At 41.1% G+C, this 21,352-nt stretch overlaps 1 protein-coding gene across 2 annotated transcripts in view; it reads right to left on the bottom strand.

Moving 5' to 3' along the window:
• Positions 1-4,617, bottom strand: part of ucmab (upper zone of growth plate and cartilage matrix associated b) — a 7,197-nt gene extending 2,580 nt beyond the window's left edge. The window contains exons 1-3 of one of the 2 annotated variants that reach the window (XM_030731359.1): positions 4,501-4,617; positions 4,314-4,376; positions 4,123-4,218 (exon numbers count right to left, since the gene is read on the bottom strand). In XM_030731359.1, the coding sequence (XP_030587219.1) occupies positions 4,123-4,218; positions 4,314-4,376; positions 4,501-4,558 (217 nt within the window). In that variant the 5' untranslated portion in view covers positions 4,559-4,617. Of the gene's footprint in view, positions 1-4,122; positions 4,219-4,313; positions 4,377-4,479 lie in introns of both variants that reach the window. The other variant, XM_030731358.1, reaches the window with a different exon arrangement.
• Positions 4,618-21,352: the final 16,735 nt, after the last annotated feature.

The raw sequence follows: 21,352 nt of genomic DNA on the forward strand, positions 1-21,352 counted from the left end.
TGTTATATAACCTGCACACAGACTACTTTTCATTGTGTCAAAGTGTCATTTTGTCAGTGTTGTCCCGTGAAAAGATATGCTTAAATATCTGCAGACATGTGAGGAGTGTACTCACTTTTGTGATACATTGTAAGTACAAGTACTTATTCTTGAAAACCAAATAACATCATGCATTATATCATATAGTTAATAATCCTGGTGCATACTTTTGCTCGTTAAGGTTCAAGTTAGTTTTTATTTGGTTAGGTACTTGAGTCAAACAGCAAAGGATGCAGACTGGTGACTGTAAAAACCTATCTTTTTTTTTCTTAATTTGAAAAGTAGAGAGAGACTTCAACATAAAATAGTTCAATCTATTTATCCAAATTGTGATGGAGTAGACGTGTAAAGCTGTATAAAACAAAAATGTTAAGTTAAAAATTCAAGTTAAGTATGAGTAGTCTGGAGGGAAAAACCAGCAGCTACAAAAAGGAACCAGTTTAAATTTAACACATACTTTTACACACATACACGCAAGCTGTTAAACACAAATCACAAATCTACAATGTCAAACAAATCCACAGAACTGAATCACTGTGTCCAGGGACACTTTCAAGACATGGATGAGCTACAGATGCCTAAAGCACTAAAGAGGAGACAGAAAATGTTTGTATTGTATTTCAGGCGCCCAGTCAACTTAAAAGTCTCACACTGACTCACTATTCACACATTACAGTGTTCCAAAAAAAAAAAAAAAAAGAAGAAAAAGAAAGCATTTGCATTGCACTTCTGAGCTTTGCAATCTCAAACAATCTCCGTTGTCCTACTGGGAGACTTCAATGCTCACGTGGGCAGGGACAATGAGGCCTGGAGGGCTGTGACTGAGAGGAACGGTCTGCTTGATTTGAACCCGGTTGGTCTGTTATTGGACTTATGTGCAAACCACAGTTTGTCCATAATGAACACCATGTTCGGACACGAGGATGCCCATAAGTGCATGTGGCACCAGGACGGCCTAGGTTGCAGGTCAGTGATCGATTTTGTAATCGTATCATCAGATCTGCAGCTGCATGTTCTGGACACTGAGGTGAAGAGAGGAGCTGAGCTGTCAATTGATCGCCTGGTGGTGAGTTGGATCAGGTGGCAGGAGAAGATGCTGGATGGACCTGGTGGACCTAAAAGTATAGTGGGAACACCTGGCAGAGGCCCCAGTCTGCGAGATCTTGAAATCTCACCTCTAGCAGAACTTCAACAGTATTCTGAGGGAGGCTGAGGACAATGGACCATGTTCCACACCTCTATTGTTGAGGCCACTACATGGAGGCTGCAAGATGCCTGTCATGGTGTCAAGCTGAAGAAGGAATCCTATTGGGTTTGGTTAGCCTGTGGGACTTCAGAGGCTGCTGACAGGTACCGGCAGGCCGAGTGAATGTGGCCACCCAAGTTTTTGCTTTGGTGGCCAAAGCAAGGAATTCAGTGAGGCCAGGGAAAAAGACTTTTGGTCTGCTCTGAAGCAATACTGGCAAACCATCAGGCAATTCAGGAGGGGAATGTGGTGCTCTACTCACACGGTGTATAGTGCAGGTGGGGTGCTGCTGATTTCAACTGAGGATATAGTCGAGCAGTAGAAGGAATACTTTGAGGACCTCCTTAATCCCACTGACACGCCTTCTGTAGCGGAAGAAGAGTCTGGGAACAAGGGGGATGACTTGCCCATTACTGGGGACAAGGTCACTGAGGTAGTTAATTTTATGGACTCAGTTCATTTTATGGACTCGGGTTAATCTGAGTCACTCAGTAATGTTATCCGGTTCACTTGAGTCACTTGGATTGGCAGAATGGGGGGGTGATTCCCATCTTTAAGAAGGGGGACTGGAGGGTGTGCTCCAACACTCCTCGGCCTATGCCAGGGTGCTGGAAAGGAGAGTTTGTCTGGTAGTTGAACCTTGGATACAGGAATAACAATGGAGGTTTCTTCCTGGTTGCGAAATGCTAAAGGATAAACAACAGCACAAGCCCAGAGACCGGTTATACCACATACTTTGTACACTGCCTCCATCGACAGATGTACCTATCTAGTACCTGCTCTCTGCAGGTACTAGATGGGCTGTCCGTGGACAGCCAGTGGAGTGCCAGTGCACTACCATAATTTCAGCTTAAGTGAAACTCTAACACAAGAAAGGTTTTGGACAGCCAGGATAACCTTTTTTTGGTCTCAATCTTTGAACTTCTATCAGAATTCCCAGCTTAAGTTGGTATGTACACATGTAGCTGTTTGGAATTCAAGTAATCCATGACAGAGTTGAAAAGGATTTACTGATTAAGAGCATTATTTGTCACCAGCATGTGGAACTTAATTCAGTAAGTTAGTATTGAGGTCATCTAACTTTTGTTTAATGTGTTTTATCTCTCTCAGACATTGCACAGCAGAACTAATCATCCATCATTTTATCCACCTCTCACATAACCGCTGACCTGCTTATGGCTCACGACTCCCACGAAAGTCAAACAGCATCATTTGCTGGACTCTGATGTCGACCTCTGGATGTCAAAACTCAGATGTATTTGTCATCATACCTGCCAACCGAAACAACTACCTCTATCAAATACTTTCCTTCCAATTTTCATCCAACTGCAGGAGAGATAAATGCCTTAATGCAGCAAGAGAGGCTCTTCAAAGTGAGCAGCTTATTTTTCTCACTTTTTACTTGCTTTTTTTCTGACCCCTCTCTGCCTGTGTGTTGGCACATTCCACATTCAGCTCACAACCGCTCACCCACTCACTCGTCCATCTCGGTCTTTTCAGTCTGTTCTCTGCTTTGTGTTCATTTTATTCCTCCTGTTTTTTTGCACAAAGTGTCTTGTTGTCATCACACACGCAGCACGTTATGCAACTCCAGTTCAGAACAGCAGCATCAGTGTGTGCTCTCACCTTCCTGCTGCTAGAACTGCACATAACAGTGGTGGTAAATCACTCAAGAATGCCACATATTGTTCAGTATGTGGATACTTGTAAGGGGAGCTTTGACACGAGTGCACTGGTGTGGGCACCGTGCTGCCCTGCGGCTCCTTCTGCAGCCTCCAGGACAGGAAGCAGAGCTGCTGCATGGTCAGACAGGTCTGGAGTGGCCTTGGGTCATGCCAAATCCACAATAAGGTTAACAGCTGCTGACTGCCATGACTATAAAAACATTCAGACTGGCATAAACATGTTCACTCACAGAGTGAGGCAACAAAAGGGCTGCATCTCAGTGAGTCATCTCATTGCTATTACACAGATCAGAGGTGAATTATTAATCAAACAAGACAAATACATTTATCACTGGGGTTCAGCTACACACTGGCATTTGTTCTCAGTCCAGTAGCAAACATCTTTATGTTCAGGATGAGGATTAAAAAATGTATTAAAAGTTATTATCTTTGGCTGGGCAACAAAACATTTTTCACTTGTGTACATGATGAACGCTGTGGCTTGTGGACCTCTGAGATGCTTTCTCTGCTTAATGTTTCAGACTTTCTTTCAGTGCCAAGATTTTTTTTCTTCAAGCGACAGTGAAGGTTGCATCCTGTTTTTTTTTTTACAGTCTTCTTCATGTTGTTAATGCTCCTACTGTAATCCATCCATACTGTCCTTTTGAGAATTATACCATTCTTAAAATAATAAGAGATTAAAGTCATTACTATCTTTATTTACTTTACTAGGATAAACTGGCCAGATGAACTTATCCTTCACTTTTGGGAGAAAAATCATATTTAGCAGAACATTAGCAGAATTTATTTTTCTTGTTTTAATAGATAAAAGTTATGGAAATTTCCTTGCATATAATAACATTTTATGGACTGGTGTGTAGGATAAAAATCTTTTGACTTTTGACTAAGAAAATTATTATTTTTTGTTTCCTTAGAAATTTAAACTGCATTTAACCCCAAATGAGCTCAAAATATTTATAAGAATAAATGGTTCTGGATAGAAAATATTGATTTCTATTATGGTGTTAGGGTGTCTGCTTTGCCAAAGATTTTCCCCTATAATAACATGCAGATGTCAAAAATGACCACAAACAGACTTCAACATACAAACGCAACTTGGCCGACCATGTCAGACTCCACACAACTGCAGACTGACTCACAAAGTGAACTCACCATCAAGCTCATCCTGGGACTTCACACCCCGTCTGGTGCGTCTTCTGAAGAAGTTTGAGGCATCGGCCTGCTTCATGAAGACCCTCTTCAGTGGACCTGCAGTGGAAGCGGGAGGTAATTCAGCTCACAGCATAAAGGGATACAGAGGGAGGATGCATAGGGAAAGAAATGCAGCTGATGCAGCCCCTCACCTTGAGGGTCTTTAGCACTGCCTGTGCTGCTGGGCACAGCTGCAGAGTTGGCCTGCGGAAACCCTGTGTCAAAGGATAAAACACGAAAGCTCTAAATTCAAAACACAGAATCTAGGTTCTCATGATTGCGACCAGCTAATATGATTTAAAAAAAAAAAAATCTCACATTCTCCTGCATCAGACTCACATGAAAGTGCAAGAAGCACAGTGAGGAGAGCCAGGAGGGTTGCATACGTCCAGGACATCTTATTAACTCTGAAATACTGAGAGATGTGAGTGGGGAAGGAAAGCAGACGAGAGAGAGGTGAGTAATAAGTATGTGAGATGTGGGCTGGGGAGCCTGGGGCAATATTGACCGCTTGTCAGCAGAGGGAGGGAGTGACTGCACAGATCTGATAAGAGGCTGAAACCAACAAACACCCCAGAGGGCTTCTAAGTGACAAAAAAGTGCTGAGCGTTTCATTTTAATTCAGTAAACCTGCTTTTTGTCTTCTTTTTTTTTTTTCTATGAATTTTAGCTGCAATTAAACTGATATGAAGTGTCACCATATATGGGACTATTGCATCATTTACACTTCAGTCAGTCGGACAACTTTCATTAATCACAGAAGAGAAAACGTACTGTAGGTGTCACCAGAAAAATTACACTCCAGGCTGATTATGCACTGGTTGCCTGGATAATAAAAGTTGCTTCAGAGAAGGTGGATGAGAGCTAACAAAAATACTGATGTTTCTTTAAAAAAAGAAAAAGACCTGACAGAAAACAGTCGAGGCTGAGAACAGGAGTAGGGACTCCTTGCCAAATGTCTCCTTTACAGCTGCATCTGAAATGGACCCCTCAACAAAGGTGCTCTCTCTGCTCTGCAAAAAGTTGCTCAGGAAAGTATGCAGCCTTCTGTTTGCCTGAATTTCTTCCAGCCTGTACTCTGGCTGGGCCCCAGAAAAGGGTGAATGTTTAAATTGTTTTGAGGGGGAAATCTGAGAGGGAGGGATTAATGCTCAGGAAAGGTAAGAGGAAACTGGAGCGAGAGTTTGAGAAGATATGCGTGGAGTATATTTTATTCAGGTAGGTGTGAAAAATAAATGGCACACAGATGAAAAAGTAATTTTGCACAAACAACATTGTGACTGAAGAAAACCACAACAGTGTGAGTATATAAGAAAAAAAATCTGTGTGGTGATACCGTATGTGTTTTGGTTGTGTATTTCTAGACTGTGGCTTGAATAATTTACAGTTTTCTGTGACCTGCTAAGAAGGTACCTGTAAAATAAAAATAAATAATGTGGGTGCATTTCTTTTTTGCATCTTCCTTTATAATCCTTGAGGGATTGCAACATTATATTACTTTACAGAGCAAATTTGTCGGGTTTTCACTGAAGCCGATTTCTCTAATTACCTTCTGCAGACTGTAGCTAAAGCCTTCACCAGCAGGGGGCAGAATTTTATCAGCGTGTGTTTAGATGTTTTCAGGTAACATCAACTCATTGCACCACCTTATGGTACAGGGTGTTATTACATAAAAGTACAGCCTGGCTCAGGCCCTACTTCAGTCAATGTCTTTTCTACACAACAGACTTTTGGACATCAGGTCCAGGGATGTAGTGCTATGTGTTTGAGTACTGGAGCGCACTGATCACATGTGCACCCATGTGCATGTGCATGGTTGAGATGTTTCTTGTTCCTAAGCCACAGTGGCACAGTTTATAATTGTTAGACTGATGTTCCTACAGATGTTTTGCACATCCTAGTTAAGAAAGGAAGTGTTTCTATTTAGTGAAAGTTAATTTGAAACAGATACAAGAAATGTTGAGCGTATATAAACAGCATAATGCAGTAAATTTAATAGTGTGGGAGCAGATCAACAGTACTAAAATACATCTGACCATTTATTATAACATCAGTGTTTGATTACTAATACAGAAAGAAAAAGGAGTTCAGTTAGATAAAGGTCAGTGACTATTACATGAAATAAAAGTGTTCAGGTGAATAAAACAACATTGTTCCTAAATTGGGTTAATGTTCACTGATCTCTCTGATCTAAATGAACAGATTAAATAAAAGCCTATTATTTGTACTAGTTAAGGTAGAAACCATGTGCAGTTATTAAGGGGGAGTGTTTTTTTGGGTTTTTTTTTGCATGTTACTTAATGCTGGAGCTGCAATTCTAAATCAGTTCAGCTTTGACCTTTCATTGTTTCTTCAATAACTCTCTTCCATGAAATACACTTTAGTGATGATCAGCTGGATTTTACTAAATATATATTTTTTGCCTATTTGGAAATAGGGTTACTAGATATTCCTATTTACATGTTTTTTTTATTCCCATATATTGAGATAATATTCCACATATTCAGATAATGTTCCACATTTTGATAGGTTCTAGTTTTCAAAAGTCAAAACCAGAAGACAGATACCTTTCTAAAGTCTGAAAGGTTATTAAAAGTAATCAAGAAGGGAATAATGGGTCTCCTGCATGCAAACATGTTGCTGTCTTTTGCTTGTTTGTTGCCTGAGCAACTACACTAAGCCCAAGGTGTAAATTTACCACAAAGTCACAGTCCATGCTGTTTTCTGTGAATTATAATAAATTTTGTCCAAACAAAAAGAAATTCAGTAACAAAAAAACCTTATAATAAATGGGTGAACCTGATGTAAGGTTGTTCGCAGGGATTTTACTACTAAACAAAACAGGAACAGATAAAACAGCACTTTTAAAGGTTATTGGGATTAAAAAGAGATTACATGAGCATAAGAAGGCTATCATACAAGACTAAACTTTAGCTTCCCATCACTCTATTTTCTTAGTGAAGGAGCAGGGAGAGTCCCATTCAAATAAATATTATTTGTCCCTCACATGCTAAACGCCTTTCAGCATTAGTTACACACAAGCACACTCTTTGTTCCACATTTAATTTGCAGGATCTGGTCTGATCCAGCAGCAGCACATCTATGATCAAGTCATGGGAGTTGTTTATTTATTTACATTCTGTTGACGACTTTAAGTTGGAAGCTTTTGTATTATTTTTAAATAAAGGAGTTTACCTTTAATTTAGAAATTAATTTAAAAAGTTTAGGTTTCTGTGAAATGGTCGGCTATACAAATTTCCTCCAGTAGGGGCCGCTGTGGCCCTGCACTGGCCGCCTCGCTTTCTCCTCTGCACGACCATCGGGTGGCGCTGTTTCCCTGCTGACACCCCGACAGCTCGGCGGTGTGGTGGCAGGCAGGCAGCGTCAGCTGGCAGAGGACACGCTCAGATCAACTAGTAATCACCGTCGTCCCCCGCGCTGCTTACGCTCCCATCGACTGAAAACCCAGCGACAGCGCTTCCTATTTCCTACCAGGAGAGAAACTTTAAAGCCCCAAAACAAGCCATGCCACTGGACGCGACAGCCCCGCGGATATAAGCGACACTGCGGAGCAGAAAGTATCTACGACCTCACGGAAACCACAAAGAAGAAGCAGACGGTGCTTCTTTCTTTTTTCTTCCTTTCACACGCGGAGGAAAAGACGGCATCCGGTCTGAAAAGAAGCTCCGAGGTCGGGGACTCCGGTCGGAGCAGCGCGAACCGTTTCTGGTGAGTGGCCTCTCATTTTCGGTGTGGGGTTAGTTTCTGTGAATTAACCTCAGTGAACAAGTTAGAGACGCGCTGACACCAGAAACATTTCCCCGCAGCCTGAACAATGTAGCAATGTTTACTTCACAGCCGCAGTTTGAATGCAGCGTTTGTTGCCTGAGCAGCTCAGTTTGTCCCATTCACCGGTGAATGGCCACATTTAACTGAGACAAACAGCAAGCGGAGCCAAGAGCTGCGTAAATAACGAGTAACTCCAGAGGGTTAATAGTTTATCATCTCTGCCCTGGAGAGCCGGTGGCTGAATATTAAGTGTCAGCTTTGTTGTTAATACCACGCAGAGCAGCGCAAACAGTCTCGCTGGCGAGTTGCTGTCACTGAACTCTACATGAAGCTGAGGTTGTAAAAGGGAGGGCTGACTGGCTGCTCTGCGTGTATTGTCTGCACACTCGCTACCAAAACATTCACTGCCCCACATTTCAGAGATGCCCTGTCTTTCGGCTCCACGTTTTTCCTCAAACTACCTGAAGCGGCGCGCAGACCGTACCAGTCTCTGAGCTCCGTCACAGCCATTACTGACAGCTTTAAGCCGTTTCAGCTGTTGTTGTGCGAAGGCCAAGACAGCAGCAGGAGCAGGAGAAAGACCACTGCAGCTGATGCTTCCAGTGAATTTCTGTTCAGCTCTTCAGTGTGTGAGAAAGCCCCCTAAGCTACATTAATTTCTGCGTAAAAGCACCCATGTGGGTATTTCTTCTCAGGTTCTCACCAAGGTTAGGGGCACAGTGGTTGCAGCTGGCATGCATCCTGTTCATAATTTTATGTATTTAAAAGTAAAAGCAGCAATCCTGCAAAAACAATCTTGCCTTTACATTTATAATGCATTTATATTTGAGGATTATTCTGTCAGAAGTGAGTTGTTTTTGTTATTTACTTCATTTAGGTTTTTTTTGCAAATGTGATGAACAAAAACTAGAAGTATGTATCAGTTTGATGCAGTTCAGACTGAACTAAAAGTGTCTGCAGCACCTTTAGATGAGAGTATCTTATAGGCTGATCACTGGGTCTATAAATTGCAATATAACAAATGTATGTAAAAGCCATCAAACTAATGTTTCACACTTATGCTTTATGTCATACTAACTCTTCAAAACAAATTTTAATAACTCAATAAAGGTAATTTTTAAATACACAGGCATGCATAAACTAAAAACAAAAAAGTTACAGCAATAATGAAAGTAACTTTCATTGTTGCCTAATTTATACAAAGATATAGAATATGTAAAAAATATTCACATTGGATGATTTTTTAGCACCGTTGCCAGTAAATGTTAGTTGGGCAATAAACTGCTCAGTTTCAGTTTTAGATTAACATAAAACAAGATGGCCTGGTGATTTGATTCTGTTGCCGGTGCTTTCATTATGAAAATTTATTCAGTGCAGTTTTAGAAAAACAGTAATTTCTGTTTGGCTTTGAGGGCTGACATGCTTTAATGATGAGCTGTCTTAAAAACGCAGCTCAAATCACAAACTTCCTGATCAAAAAGTTGAGTAAGCCCAATTCTGACTGATTTTGTGATGATGCTAAAACAAAAACATCTGGATTGACAAATAAAAGGAAAAATATCAGTCAGGTTCAAAACCCAGATCTACACTGTTTGACAGCCTCAAGCTGCTGAACTTCCTTGAGGCACCCGTGTCCCTGAGGACCTTTCAAAAGTGTGTCTGCTTGGGGCTCATGGGGCTCAGTGCCCCGCAGGAGGGCAGGGAACTGCTGGAGGACAGTGTGCCCGAGTGTTGGTTTGAAGTGGGGTCGTTCCCTTGGTGAGGGCTGCAGGGATGGTGGTGGCAGGGTAACCTGATCCACTGTGAAAAAGCTGCAGCCACTTGGTGCTGATCCCTGGAGTCCCAGTGCAGATCAGATGGTGTGTGTGTGTGTGTGTGTGTGTGTGTGTGTGTGTGTGTGTGTGTGTGTGTGTGTGTGTGTGGTGTGTGTGTGTGTGTGTGTGTGTGTGTGTGGTGTGTGTGTGTGTGTGTGTGAGAGAGAGAGAGAGAGAGAGAGAGCAAAACACCTGAATAGATGGCTTTTCATGCTTTCATGGAAGAAACACATTTAAGTAAATTGAAAATTAAAATTCATAGACCTTTTCTGGATAACTATTTGTGTATTTATTCTATGTTTTTACTGATGGAAGTGTTTGTTCTTGCTGATCTGTGTGTGTGAGTTAAAGCAGCAGGCTAAGACAGCTGGCTGAAGGTTAATGTGTCACTGCTTTCTGGGTAGCAGCTGCAGGCACCACTCCTGTCTATAGATAGCCGCCAATACAAACTTTACCTCTTTTCTCTGCTGCAATAACATAAGAGCTGTGGCACCGGCATGCGCTCACATGCAGTTGTCCCACAAGACAATGCCGCTCCTTTCGAGTTTGACCACTTCCACACCCTGATTCTCTATCTCTGCATGAATCTGGAAGTGCCTGTTAATGCTAAAGACCCCCCCTCCCCAGCTCAGAGCCATTTGGCTGAGAAACCCTGTGACCTATTCAGTAATACCTTACCCCACATATCTGGGTCATCATCTGGAGCATTCATGTCTGAAACAGGTGAGGGACAAGTATTGCCCCTTTTTCCCGTCACTCTTGGCAGAACTTGCAGGAGCTGTTTGAACACTCTTTATTTAGAAGTGCACACATTCAAACCAATGCTGAAGAAGCTTTGCATAATTGAGATGCGCATGTTCAAATAAAGTTGTCATGGGCTTAACAAAAAAATCCAAGTTAAAACTCTGTTTTTTATTAGCTAAATCTACCTCCTGCCCCTCAGGCCGCTCCAAGCTCAGCTTGGTTGTTCTTTCTAATCAGGGGTAAAGAAGGTAGACCACTGCTCATCAGCTCATAAATAAATATTGTTTTCCCTCTTAATAGCATTACTGTTCACTTAAGATTTAACCAGGTTTTCCCAATAATTTATATGCTCCACAGCAAAGAAAAAACAGACAGTAGATAAATTAAATGTTGATTTGTCTACACATTGTTGTTATTGTATGGTTATTTTGGTTGTTCATTGTTTGGGCTCATTTGAGAGATCACTTTGGACTTTTAGAAATGGATTTGGAGGCTGAAAGTTTATACAATGTGTGGCACTGTGGATGAAATACTACTAAAAATGATTATCAGCTGATTCATTTTAGGCAAATAATTTTAGGTTTAATGATGATTTAAAAAAAAAAAAAAAGTTTTTCAAAAAAAAAACAAACCAAAAATCAAACTACAATACAGCCTGACACAAGCAGAAAATAATTAATTGAAAAAGAGATACCGCCTTAAATTTCTGCCAAGTTCTACTCTAGCGCTGTAAAACATAACAATGTCTGGCATGCAGGCTGCATGAAATTACTAGAGAGACGTCTGGGAGAGAGTTTGTGTTTGCACTTTGATGTGGGAGGATTCCATGAAAAATCAGTGAGTCGTGCAAAATGGTGTCTTCATACTATAAATATATTCTTTATTTCCCTTAGAGGCGCTTGAAGTCCTAAGGGTTTCAGGGCTGAAAAACAGATTTAGGCTGTTAACAGGAACCGAATCCAGCCTTGAGCAGCTGTATGGTGGGATAAACAGGGTCATAGCATCAATAGCAAACAGAAACGAGCTTTGATAATTTGGATGTTTGATCTGTTTTCTGATTGTTTACTGGAGAAAAGCCCCCCAAAGTGCATTTTTTTTTTTTTGGTAAGCTTTCAGAGGCCATATCATCATGTGGGATAGGTGTCTGGTTTAAAAACAAGGTATAAGCTTTTGATACCAGGCTCACCTTCTAGCTGATTCCTTCCTTTTTTGTGTCAGTGTTTGAGAGTGAGAGAAAATGACAGTATTAGAAAGCTGCTCTAAGTATGCAAACTGAAGTTAATTCCTTGGAAGTCAGATTGAAACTTTTTTTTTCCCAAATTTGACTGACTGTATATGGGAACTGATATTGCCATGACACCATCCTGCTGCCTGCCCTTAATTAGATAGGAGTGTTTTTCTCTTTTAATAGCCATGAAAGGCTATCTGGAGCTGCTGTGTGGATGAGCACAGATGGGCAGTGAGGGCGAGGCTGACTGTCACTCTCTCTGATGCTAATGTCTGCCCAAAAAAAGACAACAGGTGACTTGAGTCAGGCTCAGATCAGATGAGCCCACGCCTAGGTTATTATCTCCGTTATGAGCAGAAGTGTGTAATAACCATGCTGTCTTTTGTCTTGTGTGAACAAAACGTGTCAACATATCTAAAATATGCATCAGCTTTATACCTATAGTGAACAATGAACACCTGAAATGTATAGCAGCTGTTGTTTCCATTCAGTAAATATTTTTGTTTTAGCCTTTGAATCAAGTACAATATGTACTCTAGTTTATTTGATTGTGCGCGCTGTCGTTCTGTTTACTTGTTGTGTAACCAGAAGAAGCTACTTTCGGCTGCTCCCTTAAGCCTAGATTAAACTCTGTTGCGGACACAGACAGCTGGAGACCTGATGGCCGAGTAGTCATTCTTATACTTCTTTGAAGTCCACTACCTGGGGCACTGTAAAGCCTTGATTACACTTCTCGTAAAATTTACGTCACTCGAACCCGAGTGGACTCGTGGTCAGTATAATCTAAGGCATTATTCCCAATGGGTTGTAGCTCCACATGTTTGATTTGGCTGTTTGCCTTTCCCGAGTCTCCTGCGGCTCCTCCCAGGATTGAACTGGTGCTCTTTAACTTGTTAGGCAATTGTGTAACCTACTGTACTAAGGAACCACTGTTTACTTGTTGTGTAACTGCAAAGTCAAAAAAATCTACCATATCATAAAGAGTATGTCAGTCTCTCTCTCTTTTGCTCTTTTTTTTTTTTATTTATTAATTTTTGTTTTTATTTGGTCATCTTTTATTACTCGGAAAGGATTCCAAACACAAAAATAGATGTTTCCAAAAATTAGGTTTGATTTAAAAAAAAAAAAAAAAAAAAAAAATATTCCTTTGGGGTGATGCTAGTATGCTGCCTGCCAGATAAAATCATAATCTTATGATCTCAGTGCCCTGCTTTGAACCCAGCTGGGTCCACAAGGCTTATCTGTCACATTACATGCTGTCTTTTCATCCCATTCACAAACTGTTATCACATCCACTGTAAAAGCTGCTTAGGAAGCACCGTTTTTATTCTAATTGCATATTTAATTTTAAAGTTATTCCCATGGTGTAGTATTAATAAAGCCAGTTTTAATTTGTGTTGTGATTTTATTTAAAAAAAATTTTTTTCTCCCCACAGCAGCAGACTTTGCGTATTTCTTTGTTCAGCCTTTTGATAGCTGGTCTGTCTGCACGTGGATCTCACTCCATATTCAGATAGCTGGAAGACTTCAGTCAGTTTTTTACCTAAATTATTTTGCTTTGGTGGGAGAATCTTCACTGCTGCTTGACTACTTCTCTCTGCTCGGTTTCATCATGGCCCAAATCCAGTCCGTCCTCTTCATCTGCCCCGCAAACACTTTAACTCTATTTGTGCATTTGCGTTGAGGGTCTGCCGCATTAAGCTGCTCTTCACCAACCAGCATTAAGTGGTAACACACAATTTGCACCAAAACAGACTCACTAACTGCATTCTGTAAAGGTGTAGTTCCAGTTTTGTGTGCAGTATGGGGGCATGTAGGTTTCCCAGTACTGTGATTATTTCAGGACTGTCGCAGTAAAGAACAGAGTAAAATGGCTTTTGTGGAAATTTTGTACATATTTGTACTTGGCTGTGTACATGGTTTGAGAGACTGCGACACAATATTTTTTTCTTGCTGTAAATTTGGATTAAAAAAAAAAAACAAGAATTGGAAAAAAGAATTAGATGTCGGAGTATTTCTGAACTGTTGAAAACAGCTGAATGAACTTGAAATGGAATAAGTCCCTTTTCCAGTCAGTGATGGGTTAGGGTGATCGATCATATAAATCACACAAGACCAAACAGCAGTTAACACAATGATGGCAGTTTATTGATGGCTGTCTGTCTTTGGCTTTTTCAACACTTGCTGGAAAACTTTTATTGAGCTTACAGTAACTTACGGACTTACTGTCAACTTGACTAACAGCCCTGACGTCACTTTAATGGACAAGCTTAAACAGAGTCTGAACAGGTGTCTTTAAGAGCAACCTGAAACACACCTGTCTGCACATCTGTTAGAGTGGCTTCGCCCAAATATTCAAGCCTTGACTGTATCCAAAAGGATGAGTTATGAAATAACTGCACAGTAGTGATGAAGGGGGAAACTGTCGTAAATACAGGAGCATAGATTATGCATTTATTGATCTATGCTTCTGCTGAGTGAAATATTAAATGGGATGTACTAGCCTGTAGTATTGAAGTTGGCCATCTACTACCTAACTTCTGGCAGTAGTGGGTCACAGAAGGAGCTTAAAGAGGAGCACGCCTGTCACTCAAGCTGCTTTAACCATAGCAGCAGTGTTAATCAGGGAGTGTTGAATCTTATTGCCAGTAAGATCTGTGGCTGTGCGTCATTGGACTGGCCAGGTCTCTTTCGGCTGCCTGTTGCTCCAACCTGACCTGTCTGTTTGTCAGCACCTCTCAGCCCCGTGGACACAGATGACAATGTGGGACAAGTGTGAAAGCAGGGTGACGGGAGAAGAAAATGTGCCCGTTACTATTTAAAAAGGCAAATTTGATGGCACATTTTGTGAATTTCAAACACATTTTAGCTTTAAAGTTTCACCTGCTGTGTGTGTGTGTGTGGTGTGTGTGTGTGTGTGGTGTGTGTGTGTGTGTGTGTGTGGTGTGTGTGTGTGGTGTGTGTGTGTGTGTGTGGGGAACATGCCTGCCTGGTTGCCAAGCTCAGTGCTGCTCAGCTCGACACCACGCAACACCCCACTACGTCCTGCATCACTGGAAAAAGCCCACTTTTTACTCCGTACAATGCGGCCTTTATATAAGGCCCACATAATGGCGCCAGCTCCTTCACTCATGTCCTCATTGTCTTGGCCAGGTTGAGAAAAGGCTGCTCTTTAGAAAACCAGGGCTGAGCTCACCCATGAATCATGCCAACAGTCACGCTTGTTCTCTGTCTTCTTTTGTGAGGAAAGGCTGCCAGGGAAGAGACATAGGTGTTTTCTCGGGCCCCCCTTCTCCTAAAGGCAGTGACCTTAGCTGGTTTACTGAACCCTGTAGGGGTCACATGGAGGTTGTGACCTTGCTTTTCCTGTTTGTGTGTGTGGCCCAGACAGCAGTCAGCATGTGGCAGGATTGGTGGCTGTGTGGTATGTGTAACAGAAATGGGACAATTGCGCAGACTTCTGAAGTAGTGGTGCCGTGTGAAGCGCTAGTCTGGCATTGCACGGCTGATGTCGGGGTTGGTGGGTGATCACAGCAGGAACTCTGGCCTTACCCTTGTATAGCTCTTTGTTCATCATCAGCACAGCTACTGTTCACAGGCAGTTGGTGTAGGAATAGGACTAAATCCGTTCAGCATGTGGTATTGTCGCAGAGCTGCAGCATCTAATGTCCCACACTCCCTCCTCCCCTTTACCTGCATCCACCTCACTATCTTCTGCTCACTTGACAGCCAAGAATCTAAAAATGCAGCCTGGCACACACGTGGAGATGTTAGTTTGTAACATCTCAGACATATTATGGTGGGTACTGATAGTTGGTTTAGGTGATGAAAATGCAGACATAGTTGCTGGGTGAGTGGGACGGAGGTGGGTTTCTGTAGGATATTTGGTAGTGGGGTGGGGGGGATCGGAAAATCAGCATGCAGCAGTCTCCTGCAGTGCTCCGCATTTTCAACATGGAAAAAGCAGCGGGGGTTGCGTGGCAACAAATCCCAAATCAGCACAGAGATCACACCAGCTGTGCAAAACCACCCTACCTACTCACATATGAAAAACGAAAAGAAGAAAGAGAAGGAGAGCAGAAGAAAACGAAGAAAGAGAAACTACCTCTCCTCAATTCCTCCTCCCCCTCCTCCCTCTCTCCTCCTCTCTCTCCCCCTCCTCCCTCTCCTCCCTGGCCACCTCTCAGCAGCAGATCGGGAGCTCCGACCTCAGACCGGCCTACTTAGGGGAGCAGGGATAAGGCTCAGACCAGGGATCATGTCCAAAGCTCCACGCTCGATCCCAGAGCAGGAACATGTGCCAGTGGATATTGGTGTGCAGCAGACAGCCTTCCCTCTTCTCCTTCCTCTTCATCTTATTCTATTGCTTCCATTAACTTTCTACTCAGAACTCTCAGAAGGTGATTTGCATCCAGAGTCTGCTAAGTAGCAGATCTTGTTGTTTAAGAGATTTGCTTCTTCCTATCCCTCTCATATTCAGCACATTCATAAATTAAGAGCGGATTGTGGATCTTACCATGGAACTGAGGACAGATCAACTACAAAGCCAACAGTGAAAGGCCTGTCAGTTTATCCCAACTTGGTGCCCCATAATCCTGATTTGAGCTTATCAAAATGATTGTAAACACAACAAAGGATTTTGGCTGTCTAGAGTAATATCAGAATTAGGCCTGAAAACATTGTGGTTGTTATTGATTAATCTGTCAATTTTTTTTTTCAGCTTAAATCCTTGGTGTTTGAAAAGTTTGCAGGTTTGCAAAGTTGTTTCTTCATGTTTGTTTTTCGGACCAAAATGATATTTATAAGGGATCTTTATTTATATTTTCAGCTCCATGTTTTTATTCTTGGAGTCTACCAGAGTAGATGTGCAGCCCATTGGTTCATCCAGTATCTGAAACAAGCTGATTTAATGTCTGTCCTTTAGGCTTCAGACTGCTCTAAAGGCTGGGTCCCAGATATATATTTTTTGTTATGATGCCAGTGGATATCCCTAATATGGTAATCTCAGGTTTATAGCTCTGACTATGAGCCTAGAAGCCATGCTCCCTTTTTTTTTTCTCTTTCTTTTTTTTTTTTGCCCAACTGTGTGTTCACGAGGGGCAGCCAATCAGAAGAAGGTTGGCTTAAACTGACTTCATTTCAAACTTTGGCCATTTTTTTTTTTTTAAACCACAGTAAGACTTGTGTTAGCACTTTCACCCCCTTTTAGAATATTTAGAATGACAACGAACCTTCAGCAAGAAAATATTTGACATTTCTGTTTGATTAAATAACTGCAACATTTGATTCGTCATTAAATAATCACGAGTGGTGTTTTTTTTTTTTTTTTTAATCATTTTTGTTAATTAACTAATGGATTACAACATCCTGTAAATTTTCCTTGAAAATAAACTGCAGACCTGAGTTTCACTTTTGCGCAAGCTATTAAATCACCAGTGTCTGTTGGGTAATTCAGTTCTTATGTCATGCTTTAGCAGTGGCAAATAAATGGGCCTTTTTATTAGAGTTATGAGTGTGATTTTTGTAGCACGAAGGCTGTGTGTAGCTCAGGGTAACACAGTGAGCTGTTCAGGAGATGACAGACTGCTGGCTGCCCATGCAGGGGCTGATGTGTTATGAGGCTGAACTGACTGACATGAAGCTCTTATGACAGCAGAACTGACACGCTCTCTCATCATGATTCCTGAAGTAATTACAGTGCTTCTTGGTTAGCATTACAGATGGGGGAGTAAGCTTAAGTGTACAAGGAAAAAAAGAAAAATAATTTAATATAAACAGCCACATTGTGTTTCATTCTTAAGTAACAATCTAGAACAGTCAACTACAACTGTTGACTTAAATCTGCATTGATTTCTATAATGTTCAACTGTTGTGGACACTGACATGGAGTTAATTCAAAATTTTATTGTTCAAGTTGTTCAATGGTCATGATCATTAGTAATGGGGGGGGGAATTGATACAGCATAGTATCGCCATATTTTGCGTGATGATATTGTGTTGATATAGAGACGCTAAATATTGATATTTTATTAAATAAATTAAAACTTGCAACTTGTGGTGACTAAATTGTTGTGTAGCTTGAGAGTATCACACACTCATGGCCACTCTTGATTGAAAGGTGATTGCACTGATAGGATGCAGACGGTTGCAGTCTGACTGCAATCGTTCTGAGAAAGATTGCCGAAGGTTTGCAAATAGTTGCTCATTTATAAATGCAGACAGACTGCCAACATGTTGCGTCAGTCTGAATGAGTCTTTGTCAATGAGCACAGCTTGAGGGGACTTGACTCAACTGGCTGCCAGCTGGTTGTATTCTGGTTCTATTCCTGTAAAACAGGAAGGCTGCCAAACATAAATGTTACACTTAAATGTAAATTTCTATGTAGACAGCAGCAGATGTGATTTTCTGTGATTTATCACAGTTAATGGCTGTATTATGAGAAACCGATTGCATGTAATTGCAAATTTGACACCATTCAACTGCAGACTGATATCAGACTGACTTTTGTGGCAACATTTATGGCAGGTTGTAGAGGCAATGCTGGTCAATGTTTCTATGTTTGACAATCTTATTTTGCGACAAAAAATAACTTTTATCTTATTGGATAAAACAGATATTGACTAAGTTTAACTTTGAGAACATAATTTGCAGTTGAAAAAGGTGATCAATACTCAGGACATCGCAAATTGTTCTTAAGGTGAGGTTTGCACAGCACTACATTATTATACCAATTTTTCACATTCCACTCGTCACCAAGGGGTTTAAATGTTAAATCATTGTCTGCCACAACAACCCTTTGACACAATACACCATGACATGCAACAATTTGTGAAGTAACGCTAACCAGCAAGTGATCATAGTAGACTGTAAACAGTTGGGAGGGGCTTTGTGGCTGTATTAGGTGACAGTAAAGAGAAGCTATGTCTCTATGACTGCACTGTTTAGAAGTTTTTCAGTTTTAGCAAATTACACTTGGTACAATATTTTTGGTCATGCTGCTTCAGTGCTGGACTTTAACTGTGGGCGTGGCTCATGTAGGTCAGGTTGATGTGTTACTCATTCAGGGCTAATAGGTTCGTTTTTTTCCCCACCACAAAGACAGAATAATTTGTTGCACAGAGTTTGGAAGAAAAAGGTCCCAAAGGATTTTGTTTCAAACACCATTTCAGACACTTCGAAGCTTCACTCGACATTACATTCAACCTTTAAGCATACAAGGAAACCTGTTAAGGACAGCCTATATAACCATGTGCCAAATATTACAATATTTATGTTTTGTTTCTTGCTATTGTAACAAAATCCTGAGAATGAACCATTGTGAACCTATATAAAAGAGCACTGATGCAAAATACTATTAATATTAATAATAATACTGTGATCTACTATGAAAATGCCTGAATCCTAAAAAGATACTGTGATGCAAATAGTACATTATAATGCCCGGCGCTAGGACAACACCAGTGAGAGTGGATATTGGATATCGTTATCTCAGAGCCACAGTGCTGGCTGTGAGCACAGAATCTCCACCTGTCTGCTGTTCATATCTTTTGTTTGCGATAGACAGCCAATTAGAAAGAACATTGACTAAAAGTAAAGCTGTTTGTCGCACATCGCTTTAAAGAAGGGTAACCCTCTATTGTATTTACTACCCTGTCATATGTCAATCGTCGGTCTCCTGTGCTCTTATTTGTCGTCACTTTAGTCGATCACCTTGAAGTTTAGAAAATTTTGTCTTAGGACCCGCCCACTTTGTAATGTCTGTGTTTTTTTGTTGTTTTTTTTCTTTGTTTTTTTTGCTTGCCATTGCTGAATGTCATTTACTTTCTATGGTCTCTGGTTGCCAGGTCACTGTGAATCACTTTCTTAAGGGTGGTATTAAAGGTCATGCAAAGCTCCTCCTTTGGAGAACAAGAATAACAATATGAAGCTGAAAAGTGATAAATTGATTAAAACATGTACCTTACTGATAACTGTGTAATTTAAGCACATGCAAATAGAGTTTAATATTCTGCCTTTGCACTATCACCATTTGCACTGGCCTGAAACCTAGTTCAGTAAGATGGTTGTTCCAGTTCACAATGAGTGAAATGTGACAGATGCACTGCTTGTTATAACTGTGCATAATCACTTTTTAAAGCCAGTTTCAGTTTTGTTTTTGTGGCACCAGTTCACAGAAAGTTCATTATATTGAAAAGTAAAGACCCTACAAATTGCAGAGAGAACCCAAAACAACCCAAAGGAAGAGCTTAGCACTAACGGGAACAGGAAGACACCTCTAGCAGGACGAGGGTAACAGAGGGGCATTAGCCATGACTGGAGATCTGGTGATCAGAGGAAAATAGTGCAGCACAGGATCTTCACAGACAGATTTTGCTCTTTTTATGTGGAAAAAAAAAACACACAAAAACACAGCTGCTGTCATCTTGTTGGGCTACGTTTGCAACCTGATTTGCCAGTTTTGGTTGACACTTTCTATTAGTCTATAGTGACAACTAACAATCAGTTAAATTTATCAAGCATAAATGCCAAGCAGAATTTCTGCTTCTCAAATAAAAGGATTTGCTGCTTTTCTTTGTTTCACATTGTTACAAATTGAATAGGCTTGAACACTTTTTATGAGCATTTCAGAGGCATCACCTTGGGCTTTCAGGATATTAGTCATTTTTCAAATTTTTTTCCATCCCTGTAGGTGGAATTCCTAATGAACCTTTCAGCCACATGCCTTTTTTTGCAACAGCTTTGTCCTGTTTTATTTTGTGCACAATGGGCAAGGGAGCAGCCTTCATTCAAGTCCAAATCATGGTTCCTTATGATGATTCACCATCATTTAAAGGGTCACCTGTGGTTTTTTAGCTATGTTTTTACTGACCTGCTTTGTCTTCCAAAGCCAAAGATGGTTTTCTTCTACACTACTCAAAAAAAAATAAAGGAACACTTTTTAATCAGAGTGTAGCATCAAGTCAGTTAAACCTCTGGGATATTGATCTGGTCAGTTAAGTAGCAGAGGGGGTTGTCAATCAATTTCAGCTACTTTGGTGTTAATGAAAAAGAGGGATGGAATTACAGGTGGAGGCCACTGACAGTTTTCCCTCCTCATCTTTTCTGACTGTTTTTTCACTCGTTTTGCATTTGGCTGAAGTCATTGTCATTACTGGTAGCATGAGGCAATACCTGGACCCTGCAGAGGTTGCACAGTCCAACTCCTCCAGGATTGCACATCAATACATGCCATTAGCAGAAGATTTGCTGTGTCTCCCAGCGCAGTCTCAACAGGATGGACAAGATTCCAGGAGACGGGAAGTTACTCTAGGAGAGCTGAACAGGGCCGTAGAAAGTGCTTAACCCATCAACAGGACCGATATCTGTTGCTTTGTGCAGGGAAGAACAGGATGAGCAATGCCAGAGCCCTACAAAATGACCTCTAGCAGGCCACTGGTGTGAATGTCGCAGACCAAACAGAAACAGATTTGTATTCCAGATCTGGGAGGTGATTTCCCCCAGGACACCATCTGTTGTCTCATTAGGAGAATGACCTGACATCGCCAAACACGTTGGGGCCATACAAACTGCTGAGTACCATTTTGAGTTTCCGCAATGTGATTCCAGCAAAATGGA

The sequence above is a fragment of the Archocentrus centrarchus genome, chromosome 6, assembly GCF_007364275.1.
Source record: "Archocentrus centrarchus isolate MPI-CPG fArcCen1 chromosome 6, fArcCen1, whole genome shotgun sequence".
Taxonomy (NCBI): domain Eukaryota; kingdom Metazoa; phylum Chordata; class Actinopteri; order Cichliformes; family Cichlidae; genus Archocentrus; species Archocentrus centrarchus.